The sequence below is a fragment of the Notamacropus eugenii genome, chromosome 2 (genome assembly GCF_028372415.1).
Source record: "Notamacropus eugenii isolate mMacEug1 chromosome 2, mMacEug1.pri_v2, whole genome shotgun sequence".
Taxonomy (NCBI): domain Eukaryota; kingdom Metazoa; phylum Chordata; class Mammalia; order Diprotodontia; family Macropodidae; genus Notamacropus; species Notamacropus eugenii.
In genome coordinates, this window is record NC_092873.1 from 378,495,797 (window position 1) to 378,514,781 (window position 18,985).

At 43.9% G+C, this 18,985-nt stretch overlaps 1 protein-coding gene across 1 annotated transcript; it reads left to right on the plus strand.

The window, feature by feature from the left end:
* Nucleotides 1–212: 212 nt before the first annotated feature.
* CHRNB2 (cholinergic receptor nicotinic beta 2 subunit) lies at nt 213–16,906 on the plus strand. The gene is made up of 6 exons (XM_072647113.1): nt 213–360; nt 3,853–3,998; nt 4,263–4,307; nt 7,182–7,291; nt 8,545–9,529; nt 16,440–16,906. The coding sequence occupies exons 1-6, from the start codon at nt 297–299 to the stop codon at nt 16,608–16,610; spliced, it is 1,521 nt and encodes a 506-aa protein (XP_072503214.1). The 5' UTR covers nt 213–296; the 3' UTR covers nt 16,611–16,906.
* The last annotated feature ends 2,079 nt before the right edge of the window (nt 16,907–18,985 follow it).

The following is an 18,985-nucleotide window of genomic DNA, read 5'->3' on the forward strand; positions in this document are numbered from 1 at the left end:
CGCCCCCTGCGCCCCCGAATCTGTAGGGGCTGCAAAAGCATCAGTCTCGGCGAGCAGCAAACGAGGCCACAGCTGCAGTAATACCCGCAGAGACTCCTGCTCCATCTCCATCTTCTCCATCTCCATCTTCGGCTCCAGCTCCAGCTGCACCCCGCCCCCCAACCCCGGTTCCGACACCACGGACAGCGCCCGGGCTTCAGTACCGTGGACAGCGCACCGCCCTACTCCCGCATTCCCCTGCGGGCTGCGGAGACGTGAGCTAGTCTAGGGGGAGCAAGGTAAGCTATGCGGGCGGGATGCCCCGGCTCCCGCTCTCCATGGCGCTGCTCCTCAGTCTTGGTCTCTTCGGACTGTTTCCAGGTAAGGACATTGAGCCGGCCAGAGACATTCGATGGGGCGGGAGTAGAGAAAGAGCAGTATGCTCTTGGGAGGACTGGGATTCCGGGGAATTGGGGGAGACTTGGGGAAGGAGAGGGGTCCCAGAGAATGCAGGGGACAGGAACGAGGAGGGACATCTCAAGAGCAAAAATGAGGTGGGGGTATAATATCGAAGCTCTCTTCCAAACGTAATTCTGTGATTAGGACCATGGGGGGGGGGGGAGAAGAAGGATGGAAGGAGAATGGGGGGCGGGAAAGGTGGGAGATAGACGAGTAGGGAAAGGGCTCCTCACAGGAGTGAAGAGAGGAACCTGAGATTTAGGAAGAGGGGAAGAAATCCTGTACCTGATATGATTTGACTAGTTATTTTAATCCCACAGGCAGCTCTCAAATTGGGTCACCATACAGAGATAAGAGGAAGAAGGGAGGGAATCTCCACCCTCTTAGTGGGAGGCAGAAGATAGGTGGGAGATGGAAGAGGAGGGATGGTGGGGGCGTGGGAAAGGGGTGAGAAACATTGCTGTATCTCAATGTGTTGAGTGTACCGAAACAAATAAATGACCATGTATGTGTGATTCTGCTAGCAACTATGAGAGTAAGCAGGCACTTGGGGGCTGGGGGGCAGAGGAGCAGGGATTGTGAGGGTTAATGTTAGTGTATGACTGAAGGCGCATTTAGTCAGAGAAGAAAATGTGGTAACCAAGAATATATAGATGATGAATATGAGAACAATGTAATCTCGTACTGTATGTGTGTCTCCAAGAAATATCTGAATCTGGAATGAAATATGTTAAGCATGTGACCAGCTACAGAGAAGTTCAGAGCAAAGATACCAATGCACCATAGCACACACACAAAGACATAAACAGAAACACAATAGGTAAACTCAGATAACCTATACTTAATATTGACCAACACAGATGCAGAGGACATACAGACTGACACTAAGTTATCTGTACAAATAGCTGGGTTCTGAAGGACAGAAGGTGAGAAAGATGTGATAATCTGCTTTTTGCTCTCATGGCCAAGAAGTTGTGACTGACTTCTTCCTAACACAGACAGAGGAAAGGGAAATCTCAGTTACATTTTGCAAGTTCTGATTACATCCTTTGAGGAGAATAAGGGAAGATTTACATTGGTCCTCAAGAAATAGACCCTGCCAGGGGGTCTTCCAGTATGAGGGACATTCTTTTGTGTCCCTCAGTACAGGGACCCCTCTTTTGGAGGATGAGTCTCAGTGTGTTGTCTTCTGTGTATTTTCCTACATGTTGTTTTTTCTTTGTTATATACTTACTAACAGTTCTCAAAAATACAAATAAACAAAAAATTGAATTAAAATCATAACAACTTACATTTTGAAAAAAGAAAGAATATAATCTGTAAAATGACAATAACAACTTACTCTGCCTGCATCCTCTTCCAATCTCTTTTCTATCTTCTTATGTATAAATTTTTGTTGCTTTTTAAAAAGGATAATCCTTGTTGATGGTGTGGTACCCTCTGTTTCTTTTACTTAACAGCACTTTGTATGTCCTTTCATATTTCTTTTTTCTTTATAATAATATGTTTCTATAGTGCTTTTAAGCTTACAAAACAATTTGCTTATTACAACCTGATGAGGCTGTAATATTATTTCCATTTTACAAATGAATTTTGTTTGATTGGATGGCTGGATTTTTTAAAATTTGTTTTGGTTTTGTTTTGTTATTGTTGTTGTTGTTGTTGTGTTACCAGATCTGTGTTTTCTTTTCCACTGCCAAATGATAACTTCTCTTCAATTTATAGCCATAGGGAGTTGACTTACTCAAGATTACATGGCAGGATTTGAACCCAGGTCTTCCTGAGGACCAAACTAACAATTCTATCCATTACAACACATTACCTCTTATTTTTATGACCCATATCAATAGATCAAAAGGCATTTATTAAATGTCTGTTATGTGCTAGGCACAGGTAACCCATAATGATATGTTCTGTGGCATTGATATGTCTCAATTTTTTGGTGATATGATGTTTATTTTTTTTATTATGAACTATAAAATTATCAACAAACACAAATATTTGCATATAGGAAGCTGCATGAATGAAGATTACATATAAAACTGTGACTCTATTGCTTGTAGTTTGTTTTAAACAAATCTCTATTAATATTAAATTAAATTTTAACTAACTTAAATTTAATTAAAATCTATATTAAATCTACCAGCATTGCTTTGTTGATCTGTATCCCCTTCTGAACTTCCTTCTACTCTCTTCTGTTTATTTTTAATATGTTTCATTAATGTTATTTTCTTCTTTTTGTTGTATTACAAGAACTAGCCCCCTCACATTCTCCTCGCTTCTCCCATCTCTAATTAAAACCCTCCTTTATAATAAAAGACTAATCAAGCAAAAGAAGTTTGTGTCATATTGGTTGTAGCTGAAAAATATGTCTCATTTTGCATCTACATACAGTCCACCACTAAGAGGTGGAAGGCAGCTTCATCACTAGAAGTACCAACATTTATTTAGCTCTTCCTTATTCATAATTACATTGGTTCCATTTTTTTTGACTATTGCAAATAAAACAAATATATATACATACATATGCACATATATTTACAATAGGGGTTTTTTCAACAGAGATCTGAACTCAGATTGTTGGATTCATTAGAGGAAGCATTGGCAGAATAAATAGAGGGAGGCCTTAAAGTCAGAAAGACCTGCTTTCAGTTCCAGCTTCTGAAGCACATTGTCTGTGTGACTCTGGGCAAAGGCACTTGACCTTTTAGTGCCCCCAGGTAGCTCCCTAAAACTCCTAGTCACAGACTGTTTCCAGTCTGCATAGGGGAAGAGAGTATTCCATAAAACTGAAATCACAGGTCGAACCCCCCCCCCAACTCCCTCAACCCCCCCCCCCAAATCTTATGATGTAATCTAGTAGTAGGATCAAAGGATGGAATCAGTTTTGTAAATGTAAGTTTCCAGATTGCTCTCCAAAGAGACTGTATCAATTCATAATTCCGCCAATATTGTAATAAAATATCTTTCTTCAGCTCCACAAACATTAAATTTTATCATTTTAATTTATTTTTATTAATTCAGTTGGTGTGAAGTGGTAGTTTTCTGATTATGAAAGAAGTGGAACAATTTTATGTAATTTTTTATAGTATATATTACCTTCTTCAAAAACTAATTTATATACTGGTCATTTACCCACTATGACATGGTATTTTATTAAATTTCCATTACTTCTTATAGACACTGACAGTAAGGTTTGTTTGTTTTTTTAAATCACCTGTACATTTTGTACTTTTCTCAGGAAGAAAAGCTAGGAGAGAGGAGGGTAGAGTCGGGACCTGAGGGCCTATGCTCTGCCTACCTTGGCATCCTGTCTGTTGCTTGGGAAGGTGGTCCCAAAATGCCCCAAAGGGGTGAGTCCATTTGATTAGCTCTTCTTACCCCCTTTTGGCACTTTTCCTCACTCTATCCCAGGGTTCCTGGCTACAGACACAGAGGAAAGGTTGGTGGAACATCTCCTGGACCCTACTCGCTACAACAAGCTCATTAGACCAGCCACCAATGGCTCTGAGCTGGTGACTGTACAGCTTATGGTATCACTAGCCCAGCTCATTAGTGTGGTAAGTTAGAAGTAGTTTCAGCAACCTGGCCCTTCAAGCTCACCTTTGTGCTCCTGGATTCCCTAGGATAAGAGGGTGGATTCTCACCTGATAAAATCTAACTCACTGATGTGATTTACACATATGTGTGCTTTCTGGGGAGTTCTTCTGGGTACTTGAAGTTAGCTGGTCTTCTCTAGTTGGTCCTCAGGCATATGGATATTTGCTTGGGAGGGGTGTGGAAGAGGTCGAGCTAGAATATTCATCAAGGTCCTTCTGTTTTAGCATGAACGGGAGCAGATCATGACCACCAATGTCTGGCTGACCCAAGTAAGTGTCCTAACATTCTCCTCTCCTTTTCAGACTCTGTGTCTCTTCTCTTTCTGTTTGCTCTTTCCTCCTATAGTCATTTTTTCTTGCCCTACTTCTCTAATCACTGTCAAAATTACCTTCTCCCCTCATACCTCACAAAACACTTTCTGTACCTCTCTACTACATTTGTCATATGATATTGTATATTGTCTGAATCAATTCATTGTGAGCTGGGGAGGGGGCAGAGACTCTGTCTTATCTCAACTTTGCATTTCTTCTAGTCCCTTCACAGTGTTGCGTACACTTTTAAATGTTTATTGAATGATTGCACCTCTTCCAAGCCTATCTTAGGGGCTCCCGGATCACTTTTGTCTCATGTCTACCCATCCTCTGTCTTCAGTATCCCTAGATACTGAAGCACATTGATATCAGCCTAGATATTAGCCACAGCTGACAGGGAGAGAATAGTCAATGGCAGTTGTATCTGGATTTTAAACAGTTTTATTGAGGTAGAGGTAGTTAGTTAGTCAATAAGCATATATTAAGTGCACATTGTGGGCCAGGGATACTGCAGAAAGACAAAAGAGAGTCTCTGTTCTCCAGGAGCTTGGAGTGTAATGGAGGAGATAACATGCAAACAACTATGTCCAAACAAGATACAGACAGGATAAATTGGAAGTAATCAACAGAGGGAAGACATTAGCACTAAGGAGGATTGGGAAAGGCTTCTGGAAAAAGATGGATTTTAGTGGGAACTTGAAAGAAACCAGGAGATGGAGATAAAGGTAAAGAGTATTCCAGGAATAGGGGACAGCCAGTAAAAATGCCTGGAGTTGGGAGATGCAGTGTCTTGTGCAAAGAATAACAAGGAGACTGAATCGACAATCCAGCAAGTCACAGGACTATAGAGGACATGGTGGAGAGTAAAGTTGAAGAAGATTGGAAGGGTAAGAGCTGTCCAGATTGTGAAGGGCTTTGAATGCCAAGACAGATTTTATATTTGACTGTGGAGGTGACAAAGAGCTACTGGAGTTTATTGAATAAGTGAATGACATGGGGAGATCTTCACTTTAGAAAGATTGATAACTGAATAGAGGATGAAGTGGAGTAGGGAGAAACTTGAGGCATGCAGACCCACCAGCAGGCTATTGTAATAGTCCACCCATGATGAGGGCCTGCACCAGGGTGGTGGCATTGTCAACAAAAAGGATATATTCAGGGGAACCGGTGACCTCAAGTCCACACGTGGCCCTCTAGGTCCTCAAGTGCGGCCCTTTGACTGAATGTAAACTTCACAGAACAAATCCCCTTAATAAAAGAATTTGTTCTATAAAAGTTGGACTCAGTCAAAAGGCTGTGTGCACGTGGGCACACATACATCATCAAGGTAAAATTGACAGGTCTTGGCAAGAGAATGGATGTGGGGTGGGGAGAGAGAATGAGGAGTTAAGGATGACACCTAGGTTGTGAATAAGAAGATAATAATACCCTCAGCAGTAGTAGTTCCCTATATAAATTCATAAAGGGGGTAGAGTTTGAGGGGTAAAGAATGAATTCAGCTTTGGATATTGTTGAATTTCATATGTCTAGGGGACATCCAGTTTTATATGTCTATTTGACAATTAGAGATGCAAATCTAGAGGTTAGGACTGGAGAAGTAGATCTGGGAATCCTTAGCAGAGAAATGATCTTTGAATAAATGGAAGTCGATGAGATAACTAAGTGAAATAACAGAGAGGAAAATGAAAAGAAGACCCAGAATAGTACCTTTGGGGATATCTACCTTTAGTGAGCATGACCTGCATCAGGGGTAGGGAACCTTCAGCCTCGAGACCACATGTGGCCTTCTAGGTGCTTGGGTATGGTCTTTTGAAGGAGTCCAAATTTTACAGAACAAATTCATTTATTAAGGGAATTTGTTCTGCGAAGTTTGGATTCAATCAAAGGGTCACACTTGAGGACCTAGTGGGTCACATGGGACCTTGAGGCCAAAGATCCAGCAAAGAAGACAGAAGTGGTCAGACAAGTAGGAGGAGGATCAGGATAGGATATTATCACAAAAACCTAGAGAAAAGGAGATTTTTATTTGTCTTTTGTTCTCAAAGAGGATCATAACATCAGGAAGGTGATGCCATGACTTACAAGTGCACTGGATTTAAGCGAAAGAGGGCTGTGCAAGGTCACCAGCTTTATTTTCTCCTCTGGAGCCTTCTGGGTCCAGTGGGAAGATATAGATCAGGACTCAGTAGGGAACCCTGGCCTTTTTAAATTAAGGTCTTTCCCAGTATTATAGGCTCCAGAGAGCTCAAGAAAGATGAGGACTGAGAAAAGACCATGGGATTTGGAAATTAAGAGATCATTGGTAACTTTGGAGAGTTTTAGTGGAATGATGAGGTCAGAAGCCAGACTGTGGAGAGTTGCAAATAGAATTTGATGAAAGGAAGTATCTATTGTAGATGGCCTTCTCACGGAAATTAGCCATAATAGGGAGATGAGATATGGGCTTATTGCTAGTGGGGACCAAGTAGGGGTTTTTTGAGGATGGGGGAACATGACCATATTTATAGATGAGGTGGGGTGGGGTGGAGTGGAAGTAGACAGAAGATAGGGAGAGACTGAATAGAAGTAAGAGGGTGGGGATGATGGAAGGGGCAATCTGCTGGAGAATTACTTGTGCATTTAGAATGCTTTACCTTCGTAAGTAGAAGGGCCTCCTCTACATTCGAGATAAAGGAGAAGGGGATAATGGCAGAAGATATCTTGGGGATATAGCTTTCCCCTACTCCTTCCCTTTCACCATATTCCTTAACAGCCTCTAGTTCCTCCCCCAATCCTTTCCATTATTGGAGTGACCACTCTCTCCCTGGTCACTTCTCTGGCATCTCTCCTTAGGAATGGGAAGATTATCGGCTTACCTGGAAACCAGAAGAATTTGACAATATGAAGAAAGTGCGGCTCCCTTCCAAGCACATCTGGCTTCCAGATGTTGTTCTCTACAACAAGTATGTAGCCCTTGAACAATGGGGAGGGAAGGAAGATGTCAGTGGGAGGGTCAGTTGAGTTAGAAATTTAAAAAACAAAACAAAACAACTAGTTCAAGGTAGATGAAGGGAAAGGAACATAAATTGACCAGTACATAGATAGTGACACAGATAAGCAAACACAAGTATAGGTCAGTTGACAAATGAGATTATTTGAGCTGCTACTCTGATGCCTATAGCCAAGAATGATTCCTTGTGATTCATAGACTGTTATAGCTGGAAGGGGCCTTACTAGTCATACAGTTTAACACCCTCCCTTTCCTTATCTCTCCTTTTGCAGACAAAAATAAATAAAACTGGAATTAGTAACAGGAGCAAAATTAAAGTCCAGATCTCCTAAACGCCCAGGCTAGCACTCGTGTTGAGGGTAGGGTGGAAGAAAAGAAACTGTTAAAAAAAGAAATGCTTGCCTGTTGACTAGGCTTCTTGATTTGTAGGCAGGATTTCATCAGGAGTCAGGTGTGGGAAACAAAGGACCTTTGGGGGTCCCTTTTTCTCTCACCAAATAATCTCTCCCATGCCCAGGGGCAAGAATCACAGTTCTCTAATAAATTCATTCTTCGCCATCTCCCAATCTGGCTGGGATTTCAAAGCCTAGATCCCATGGCTCCTCTGTCTCTCTCCTCAAATTTTAATCCACTTTGCTCACACTATCCCTCCACTTCAATCTAAGATTTACCTGCACCTGCCCTTAATCCTCTTTCATTTTTGAAAGTTCCCACAGGCTATTTTTCTCAGTTTTAAGTAAGCCCCCTTTGCCTCCTACTCTTGCAGTTCTATCCTCCCCTCTTACATAAGCACTTGAAAAAACACACACACGCACACACACGCACACACACATATGCATGCACGCGCATGCACACACACTCACTCTCTTAATCCTGTTTCCCCATTCTTCCCTTCAGAGAACCTTCCTAAAACTCATTACTGGTCCTTGTTTCCCCTCCCTTCCACTTCACTATTTTTTCCTCTAATGTTGAGAACACCATCTGGTTAAATCATCTGTTCTTGTTTCTGTGTACATCTGTGCCTTGGAGGATGCGTGGTGATGGTGTCTTATATCCCTCATAAGACTAAGAGCTTCCTAGGTGCAGGAACTAATCTTCTCCCTCTAGATGTCCAATTTATGTTACTCAGGACAGGATGGGTTTCTGAAGAAATGAGACGTGACTGATTTCCCCTCATCTCCCTGCCCCTACCCAATCCTCTTGCAGTGCTGATGGGGTATATGAAGTCTCCTTTTACTCCAATGCTGTGGTTTCCTATGATGGTAGCATCTTCTGGCTTCCACCTGCCATCTATAAGAGTGCCTGCAAGATTGAGGTCAAGCATTTCCCCTTTGACCAGCAGAACTGTACTATGAAGTTCCGTTCCTGGACCTATGATCGCACAGAAATTGACTTGGTACTGAAGAGTGAAGTTGCCAACTTGGATGATTTTACACCTAGTGGTGAATGGGACATTGTAGCCTTGCCTGGGAGACGGAATGAGAATCCAGATGACTCCACTTATGTGGACATCACATATGACTTTATTATCCGCCGAAAACCTCTCTTCTACACTATCAACCTTATCATTCCTTGCATTCTCATCACCTCCCTTGCTATCTTGGTCTTTTATTTGCCTTCTGACTGCGGTGAGAAGATGACACTCTGTATCTCTGTCCTGCTGGCTCTCACTGTCTTCCTCCTGCTTATCTCCAAGATTGTCCCACCCACCTCACTGGATGTGCCGCTGGTCGGCAAGTACCTCATGTTCACCATGGTACTGGTGACTTTCTCCATTGTCACCAGTGTCTGTGTCCTCAATGTACACCACCGATCACCTACTACCCACACAATGGCCCCTTGGGTCAAAGTTGTCTTCTTGGAGAAGCTACCTGCTGTCCTCTTCATGAAGCAGCCACGCCAGAACTGTGCCCGGCAGCATCTGAGGCAACGTAGGCGGCAGCGGGAGCAGGAAGGTGGTAGGGGGCTCTTCTTCCGAGATGCCCCAGGGGCCAATTCCTGTACTTGCTTTGTCAACCAGGCCTCTGTCAAGGAGTTTGGTGGAGTTTTTGGGGCTGAGTCAGCTGAGTCAGCTAATGGCTTCCGGGGGCGAGCGGGCCATGTTGGGCCATGTGGCTGTGGGCTCAAGGAGGCAGTAGATGGTGTGCGCTTCATTGCTGATCACATGAGGAGTGAGGACGATGACCAAAGCGTAAGTGTGTGGGGATTGAAAGAGGGCTGAAGGAGTAGAGATCCTCCCTTGGCAAGTGGGGGATAGAAAAGGTGTAGACAGTGTGGGAGGCTTGGAGGTGGTCTAATGACTTAGTATATAAATTATTTGGTTAGTCAAATTTCTTTAGCACTCATAAGATACATTATGGATTATATTGGGCAATTGTATATATGTGTGTGTGTATACATATATGCATATAAAAGAAACTATCTCTATCTTCAGAAAGGTCAAAATATTAGGGTAAAATCAATAGAAATGGAAATAGTGCTGGAGTTGGAGTCAGAGGAACTTGGTTTGAATCCAAGCTCTGATACTTTCTATCTCGATGACCTTGGGCAAGTCCCTGATTCTCTTGAGGACTCATCTGTAAAATGAGGGGGTTGGAGCAAATGGTGTCTGAGGTCTCATTAAGCTCCCTATGAAATATGAAACCACAAAATTTATAAATGTACAGTGAAAGACAGGACAAAAAGTGGGCCAGAGATCATACTGGGATTTTGAAGTTGAAAGGGACCTGGAAGGCTATCTTGTTCAAAGCTTTCATTTTATAAATGCGCAATCTGAGGGGTAGAGAAGGGACAGTATTTGTCCAAAGCCACATGTCCAAAGCTAGTGATGGAGCTAAACCCTGAACCCAGTCTTGTGTCTCTTTATCTAGTGCCTTACCTACTCTACCACCAGGATGGCCAGTAGGCAAGGTTAGTTTGGAATGGTTTCCTCCAGAGGTCAGCCCTTGAGTTCTGAGTGATACAGAATTATCCTACTGATCTCCAAATATCTGTATCCACAAAGAAGCAACAATAGAATGAGATGATTTAAATTGGGTCAGAGGAAAGAGAGAGGGAGAAGGCAGTTTTCTAGAATGTAATGTAGTCATCTTACTCACCTCTCTTGGCAAGTGAAATCTGTCTCCCCCTTTCTTCAGCTAGGTGGTTCAGTGGATAGAGGGATGGGGCCATTAGTCAGGCAGACTCATCTTCCTTCGTTCAAATCTGGCCTCAGGCCCTTATTAACTGTGTGACCCTAGACAAGTCACTTAATTCCATTTCCCTCAGTTTCCTCACCTGTCAAATGAGATGGAGAAGGAAATGGTAAAACACTCTAGTATCTTTGCCAAGAAAACCCCAAATGGGGTCATGAAGAGTTGGACATGACTGACATGACTGAACAATAACTCTAAGAGCAGGATGGAGATTCTGTATTTTCTGTGCTCCAAGGGATATAAAATAAAAGAACCCTGGAAAGAATGGGTGGTAGAACTCTCTTGAGGCACATTCCTCTAGGAAAGGCCCACTCCTGGCTATGCTAGAAAAGGGCATCTCCCCATACTAATATCACTTTTCTACTCATCTGGCTACCCGGTAGAGCAGCCTCATGAAATATTTATAGCAGGGACCTTGAGGGTGGAAGCAAGGATATTGGTTGCTGGTTAGGCATTTTTCATCATTTTCCTCTGCCCTTACCCTTCATCTCTCACTGAGTTTGTATTATTCTGGAATTTTCTCCTGCAAAGGCACTTTCAGTCCTAGGATCTCAGGGGAGATGGATTCAGTTTTGCTGATGCAATCACTCAGAGAACCTTCTTTACCTCACACTCTCTTGCATTAAGCCTGCTCTCCCAGTCTGATCTCTTAGCTCCATCTAAGAGTTTGTAGCTGGAAGGAAAAGATTATCTAGTCTAATTCCCCCCCCCCTTTTTTTTTACAAAGGAAGAAACTGAGGCCAAGAGAGAGAAAATGACTTGATCAAGGTCATATAGGAAGTAAGTTCTATAGCTAGGATTCAAACCAAGGGGCTCTGTCAAAATTCAGTGCTGTTTTCATCACACCACATTGTCCATAATCTTGACATGGGTCAGCCCGTCCACATCACAGCTTTCTCTTTCAGAACCATGTTGGTAACTTGCTGATCTTGATCCATGATTGAGCCAGCTACCGTGGGAACTAGAAATGTTTCCACCCAACTGATGCCATGGTGGTGGGGAATTGGGGTGGGATGAGGAAGGTATATGTGGTTTCTGGGGTCATTGGGCTCCAGATTTCTAGGCAACTGACCATTGGGACAACAGATAGATAGAACATTTATTAAGTTCTTATACCATATACAAGGACTTTGCTTGGGATACACATAGCAATAATGATAATAATAGCCAACATTTCTATTTATGGTCCTTTAGTCATGTCTGCTTCTTTGTGACCCTGTGGACCACACCATGCCAATGCTGTCTATAGGGTTTTCTTGGCAAAGCTATTGGAGTGGTTCGCCATTTCCTTCTCCATTGGATTGAGGAAAACAGAAGTTAAGTGATTCGCTCTGAGTCACACAGCTAGTAGGTAAAACCAGATTTGAACACAAGTCTTTCTGACTCCAGACCCAGTGTTGTATTCACTGAGCCACCTAGCTACCTCCAACATCTCCAGACACTTTACTAAGAGCTTTATAATTATAATCTCATTTGATCCTCACAACACTCCTGGGAGGTAGACTACTACTATTGCCCCCATTTTACAAATGAGGAAACTGAGCCAAATAGAGGTTGTGATTTGTCCAGGTGCAACAGACTTGCTAAGTGACTCACACAGCTGATGTTGAAGGCCACATTTGAACTCAGGTCTTCTTGACTATAGGTTTAGGGCTCTAACCATTGAGCTACCTAGCTGCTCCAAAACAAGTATAAGGTCCAGTGTTTCCTTAAGGTCTTTTTCAGAAGGAGCAGTTAATGATGAAAAGGGCAGACAATCGTGTTTTTGCTAGGCTGAGAGAAGGTTAGGTAAGCTGGCCAAACCAAAGAAGAAGGGGGGTATCTCACACATTTAGAGGTGTCCATAGTGACTAGACCCCAGATGTAGCACATAGAGGGTGCTGCCCAAACAAGCCTGATAGTCCTAGTCTATGAGCACCTTTGGTTCTACTGGGAGCTGGAAAGGGGCAAGGTCTAGGCTGTGGAGAGGTCTGCAGCATGGCTCCTAGGCCTGTCTATACCACCCCCTCCAGCCCCTCCACCAAGATAAGCCAAAAGGTCATCTGTCAGAGTTGAGGGACCTGAGCACAGGTTACCTATTGGTGGGGAGGGGCTGAGACAACATTGATGAATAGTCAAGTGAGAGATATCTTTCAGGAAAGCAACGTCAGGGCCTTGGAATCTCCTGGAGCTTGTGACTGAAGAAGGACCTATGGATTCTAGGGGACTGCAAGCTTCTTGTGAGGCAGCAGGGAGGCCTAGCTGCCAAAACAGCTAATGTCATTTTAGATTGCTTTAACAGAGGTGGAGAGGATATTACTGGTATCAAATCATGCCAAGTGAGGCTGACATTTTTTTTTTTTAAGAGAACTTGATATAATAGAGAACATTCAACTTGTATTCAGGAAGACCTGAATTCTAGTGCTGCCTCAGACACTTTAGCTGGAAGACCCTGCCTAGACAAGTCACTGAACCTCACCTTACCTCCATTGCCTCATCTGTAAAATGGGGATAATAATGATATCCAACTCAGAGATAATATTTGTTAAACACCTTGTAAACCTTGCTGTTGCTGTGGCTTGAAATGAAAGAAGAAGATATAGGGAATTTGCACCTAAATGAAAAGATGGCTCACAAGTTGTCCTTTGGAAGGCAAATAAGGGAGTTGACAGAGTTGGTGTCATCTTGTATAGAAAGACAAGAAATATTACTTAGTCACTTTGTATCACTGTGCTTTTCATGTGTATTTGTAAAAAGACCATTTTGTCAAGATAATTGCAACTTATGTCCAGAACCTGTTACCAAAAAGAGGAGGCAGAGACATTTTAAGAATTCAGAGAGGCATGTAACTGGGGAAAAATAAAATACTAAATTAAAAAAATTAAATAAAATAAAAAGAATTCAGAGAGGTAGTGGGATGTAGTGGATAGAACATTGGACTTTGAGTCAGGAAGACGAGTTGAAATCCTGTCTAAGGGAATTACTAGGTATATGACTCTGGGCAAGTCACATCATCATCATTATCGTCATCATCATCATCATCATCATTAATTCTCAAGAGATTTGAAAAAGAAACCAAATGATTGGAAAAAAATCATGGACATTATTACTATCAAAAAAGGGGGAAACTGTAAGAATAGCATTTATTGCTAATTCATATCTCTACATCTCCACAAATTCTTCAGAGAATTCTTTACAACTGTATCATGAACATCTTTGGTAAAAAATATGAGAATATATAGGTTTTCAGAAACAATATTCTACAGAAGACCACATCTTTGCAGTCACAAGTTAGCCAAAAGATACAGAGAATATAGAGATGGAAATCGCAAATCACTTTAGTATTTTGGGCAGGGAGGTGGTGCAGCAGATAGATTGCCAGACTTGGAGTCAGGAAGACATCCTTCTGAGTTCAAATCCAGTCTTAGACACTTCCTAGCTGTGTGACCCTGGGCAAGTCATTCCACTCTGTTTGCCTCAGTTTCTTCATCTATAAAATGAGCTGAAGAAGGAAATGGTAAACCACTTTAATATCTTGGCAAAGAAAACCCCAAATGGGGTCACAGAAAAGCAACTGAACAACAGAGAATATAAGGTGATGCAATGTTTACTGTTTGTTACATGATTGAGACAGCAAACTGCAATCCTAAAGAGACTGTTATTCAACAAGGTGCTTCTCATAAGATCATGCAAAATCACTTTAAAGATATGAGATGATTGTATTTGATCATCTATTATTGTTAAAACAACAATAATACTAGCTAGCATGTATAGCTTTAAGGTTTGCAAAGCACTTCACAAATATTAACTCATTCTTCCAACAACGCTGGGAGGTAGGTACTATTATAATCCCCATTTTACAGATGAGGAAACTGAGGCACATGTTAAGTGACTTTCCCAGGGTCACACAGCTAGATCTGAAGCTGAATGTGTCAAGTTTTGCTGATTCCAGGTTCAGGCCTCTCTTGATTATGCCATCTAGGTACTTATTATTAATATCAAGTAAGACATAAAGCAGGTAGACATATACTTGCTAGAGATGTTTGCCATTGTCACAGAGGATGTCCAGGACAGTCTATAAGGATAAGAGATTCCTGATATCTAGTGAGGCCCGCTGGATGTTCCAGTTTGTGAATATCATCATACTTATAACATCTAGACCATTGCATAGCCTCTTAAATGATCCAAATCATTCAAGATGTCAACTTAACTATCCATGTAAGAAAAACCAAATGGATGAAGAATGCCTATTACTCAGACTATGATATACAACCCATACATACATCCAATATGCCTTGGATAGACATTACCAATTAAAAATGAATAGGTCCCAGGACTGAACAAGAGAAAACATGCTGAATTGCATGAGGAAAAATGTGCAGTGTTTTTGATGACTTGGAGGCAATTGGGGTTAAGGAACTTGCCCAGGATCACACAACTAGTATCTGAGGTCTGTCTGATTTGAACTTAGGTCCTCCTAACTACTGGGCCTATCCACTGAGTCACCTAGTTTCCCCTAAAGGCAAATGCACATATCAGCAACTCCTGATTTCCTCTTTCCATAGCCAGTAGGTCTTTATTTTTCCAAGTCAAATCCCACGTGTTGTGGCAAAACCACACTCCGGACAAAAACACACTAGAGCCAGTATTTTCCATTTGCCCAAGCCACACAAATGCATCATTCTGACTCTGACCACATTGCTGAGAGCTGGAGGAATGAGTTGTGGGAAAGACAGAGCCAGGGAATGTCAGGGCTGAGAAGGGGAAATGATGGTTGTCCTGCTTCTGCATTTCTTGTTTTCTCCATTATACCACCAAAGCATAATGAGAGTTGGAGGACCTGAATTTGAATTCTGCTTCTGCTCCCCTACTCTTTGTGTGAATTTAAGCAAATCTGCTTATTTTTCCACTACTAAGTTTTCCTTAGATGTAAATGGTGGGAGCCTGGACTAGTTATCTTAGGTTTCTTTCCAGTTCGAAATCTAGAATAATGGTTAACATTTGAAGGTTTCCAAAATGCTTTATATTCTAAATTATATCATTATTTTATCTTATATAAATTATATTATAAATCATGTGAGTTACACATGATTTCATTTGATGTTCACAAGAACCCCGAAGTAGGTGTTACTATTCTCACTTCACATTTGAGAAGGCAGGCTCACAGTGCGTGGATGACTTGCCCATGGTCACAGTTAGAATCAATCAGAATTTGATCCCTAGTCCTCCTGACTCAAGTCCAACACTCTTTCCCACTATGATGCTATTACAGGGTGGACTAACAACATTGAGTCAAAGGGCCTGGGTTTGAGTCTTGATTCTAGCACTTACTACTTGCATAACCTTGGACAAATTGCTTCAAACCTCTTTGGGTTTTAGGTTCCTCATCAGTAAGATGTGTAGGTTAGATTAGCTGACCCTCTCCCTGAGGTCCTTTTCTGCTTTAAACCTGACCTTGGAGGCCCCTTTAAGCTTCAAATTTCTCTGATTCTAATGGGTTGGTTCAGCCTCTCAGATCATCTACATGGCTCCACAAAATGTGCCTGGACTTTTGGAAAATAAACAAATCAAGATTCACCTGCTGCAGCCCACTGTGGGAGATGGCCCTATTTTGTGGAGTAGGGAATAGATGTGGTGTCAGGAGATCTAGGCTTAAATTCCATCTCTGACACTGTGGCTGACAAGTAAGTAAGTAAGTCCCTTCATACTGATGAGCTGACAGGAAAGTGCTTTATAAACCTTAAGGCTATCTACAATGGTCATCAGCATCATTATTTTTATTATTAGAGGCAGAGCCTGGGTGCCAAGTCTCTTATATGGGACAAGGTGTGAAAAAGCTGAGAGGTGCCCTCACCCACAGCTCATCCCTCTTCAGTCATGTCGCTAACCCTCTGCCTTCCCTCCCCCATCCCTTCTTTCTTCATCCAGGTGAGTGAGGACTGGAAATATGTTGCTATGGTGATTGACCGCCTGTTCCTCTGGATCTTTGTCTTTGTCTGTATCTTTGGCACCATTGGCATGTTCCTGCAGCCACTTTTCCAGAACTATGCCACCAACACCTTCCTCCACCTGGCTCACCCAGCTTCCAGCTCCAAGTGAGATCTCTGCCTGTCCAGCCCCCAAACCTAAGCCACCTCAGCCCATCCATGATGGAGGACCCATGGTCGTGGGGGTGGGGGTGGGATGGGGTGGGGTTGGCTGCAGACAGGGAAGAGTGGGAGGGAGGAGCTTTCCTCCAGACTCCTCCTCTCTCTTTTGCCAAGCACTGCTTGCTCCTCTGCTTCCCAGGCTTAACCTCCAAGCTGCTTATGGAACTTGGCTGGTTTGGGTCTCCTCTCTGGTTTCCCCAACCTTTTGTTTCTCTGGGGTCCTGAAAGCAATCAGTGGTAAGAAATGCCAGCTGAGAAATAAAAGAGCAGAGATGGCAGGAGAGGGATGGACTGAAATCAGAAATCTTGTTGAGAGTTTGGAAGGACAAAGAAATGAGCCTGAAAGAAGAGGCCTCGTTCTCCTTGCCAAAATGTCTCCATATCATGTGAAAAACAGGGTGAGGGTGGATTGAAGGGGAGAAAGAAGACAGAAGTGTACACATACAAGCAGGCTTTTCTGGTTCTTGGTTAGATTGACCAAATGGTAAGTAGCTCCAGAGAGTAGGGCATAGGGACTAGGGTCTGTGCAGCCCTCCTTTCAGAGTTTACCTGCAAGGGATTATAAACTGGTCAGTGGGTCCAAGTCTAAGGGACCTCTGTGTGCCCTTAGTTTGATACACAAAGCCCATGCTGGAGTGCATTTCTGACCATCTTCCTCCCCTGACTTTCCCTTTTGTAGAGAAAGTTTTTGGCACCATCCCACTCTTTGCTTTCTGGGCCCTCAGTTTCAGGGATGACAGAAACCTTGACCCTACCTTTTGGCTTGTCACATACCCCAAATTTGCCAATTCAATCATCCTCATATACCTTACTCTGCCTTGCGATGGAAGGAATAGGAGGGGATGGCTTGGTGTCAGGATGGGCTGATCTTACAAAGGCAATCTGGGTACATTTCTAGAATTCCAGGGTCCTAGAAGGAGTAAAAGTGGCTACTCCTTAGGGGCTAAGGCCACTGAAGCTGCCTCTTCAACTGAAAGAGTAAAGAAAATACAAGTGTCTCACAATCAATCTCTGACAAACTTTTTCCGGGAGGCTGAACCTGAGTCTTTTGATTGAAGTGACCAAGTTTCTTGTAGAACTAATCTCAGCATCTTGTTGAGGGTCTGAGAGCAGGGAATCAGGAGAGAAGAGAGCAGGACCTCTTCGCTTCCTCTTCTAGCTCTGCCTCCCTCCCTCCTAACTAAACCTGACCTTCTCTCCTGCTGCGACTCTAAGAAGGCTTCCTCTTGTGGAAGGGAAGTCTGCTGAGTCTCGCAGCTCCCTTCTCGTCCCTTCGGACTCTGATTGGGATTGCTGTCTGCAGCTGCCCCAGCCTGGTGATAGCTCCGAAGGTTGGGTGGAGGCCAGAATGGTGCTGGGGGGTCATCGTCCTAGGTGGCCGAATACCTCCCCTCCTCCACTTTGGCCCCATGCTGATTTCAGGGCTCCCAGAGGGCTGGTACGGTCAGTCTGGATCCACGGGGAGCCTTGGGCATTGGCCACTTCTGCTTCCAGAGGGTTCATTTTACTTCAGAGGGGAAGGGATGAGGCTGAGATCGGAGGGATGAAGATGAAGGATCAACTACCCAGGCAATCCTCTTGCCACCCCTCGGACCCCCTCCGCCCCCCCCACACTTTGCCCACCCCAAAGGGGTTCTGTGGGAGTACGAGACAAGGGACTACTTAGAGGCGCCCACAACGACCAGACCCGGCCAGGCCCCTTTGCGAGCTTTTTACTAGGCTGCTCAGAAGGGTTCCGATCCCCATCTCCAGTCCGGACGGACGCCCCCATCGCCACCCGCGGGGCCGTGGTCCCCGTCCAGAAAGGCGGGCGCTCCCGTAACTCGGCCGGACCGGACTCCACTTCCCAGCCGCGCGACAGCCGCTTCGGCACCCCTCCCCTCCCTCGGGCCGCCTGAGGGCAGTGGGGCTCCCCTCTCGCCCCAGTGCAGGCGGCTGGGCCCACGTCGTCACCGTGCCTGGAGGGGTCTGAAGGGATGGTCCCACTTAGCCAACGCCGGCCAGGCCCCCTGGCCCAGAAAGGGAAGGACAGCGGACAAGGGGCCTCGAGGGTGGGGCTGGTTTCATTTCTGGTCGTATCGTTGGCGCTCGGTAAATGCGGCACACGTTGTAGGTGCCCAATAAATGGTCCAGATTGGCCAGGGTGACCCAGACGGCGCGGGGGCCTGGGCCAGGGGGCACGTGGGGCTGACTCGGCTGAGCCCCGCTTGGCCCTTCCTTTATCAGCAGAATGAGAGCTCAGACTGTCATGGGCTTCCCCTTTTGGTAGTCTTTGAAAGCTTAGGAACCCCTCCTCAGAAAGAGGTTTGTTGCCTACATTCACAA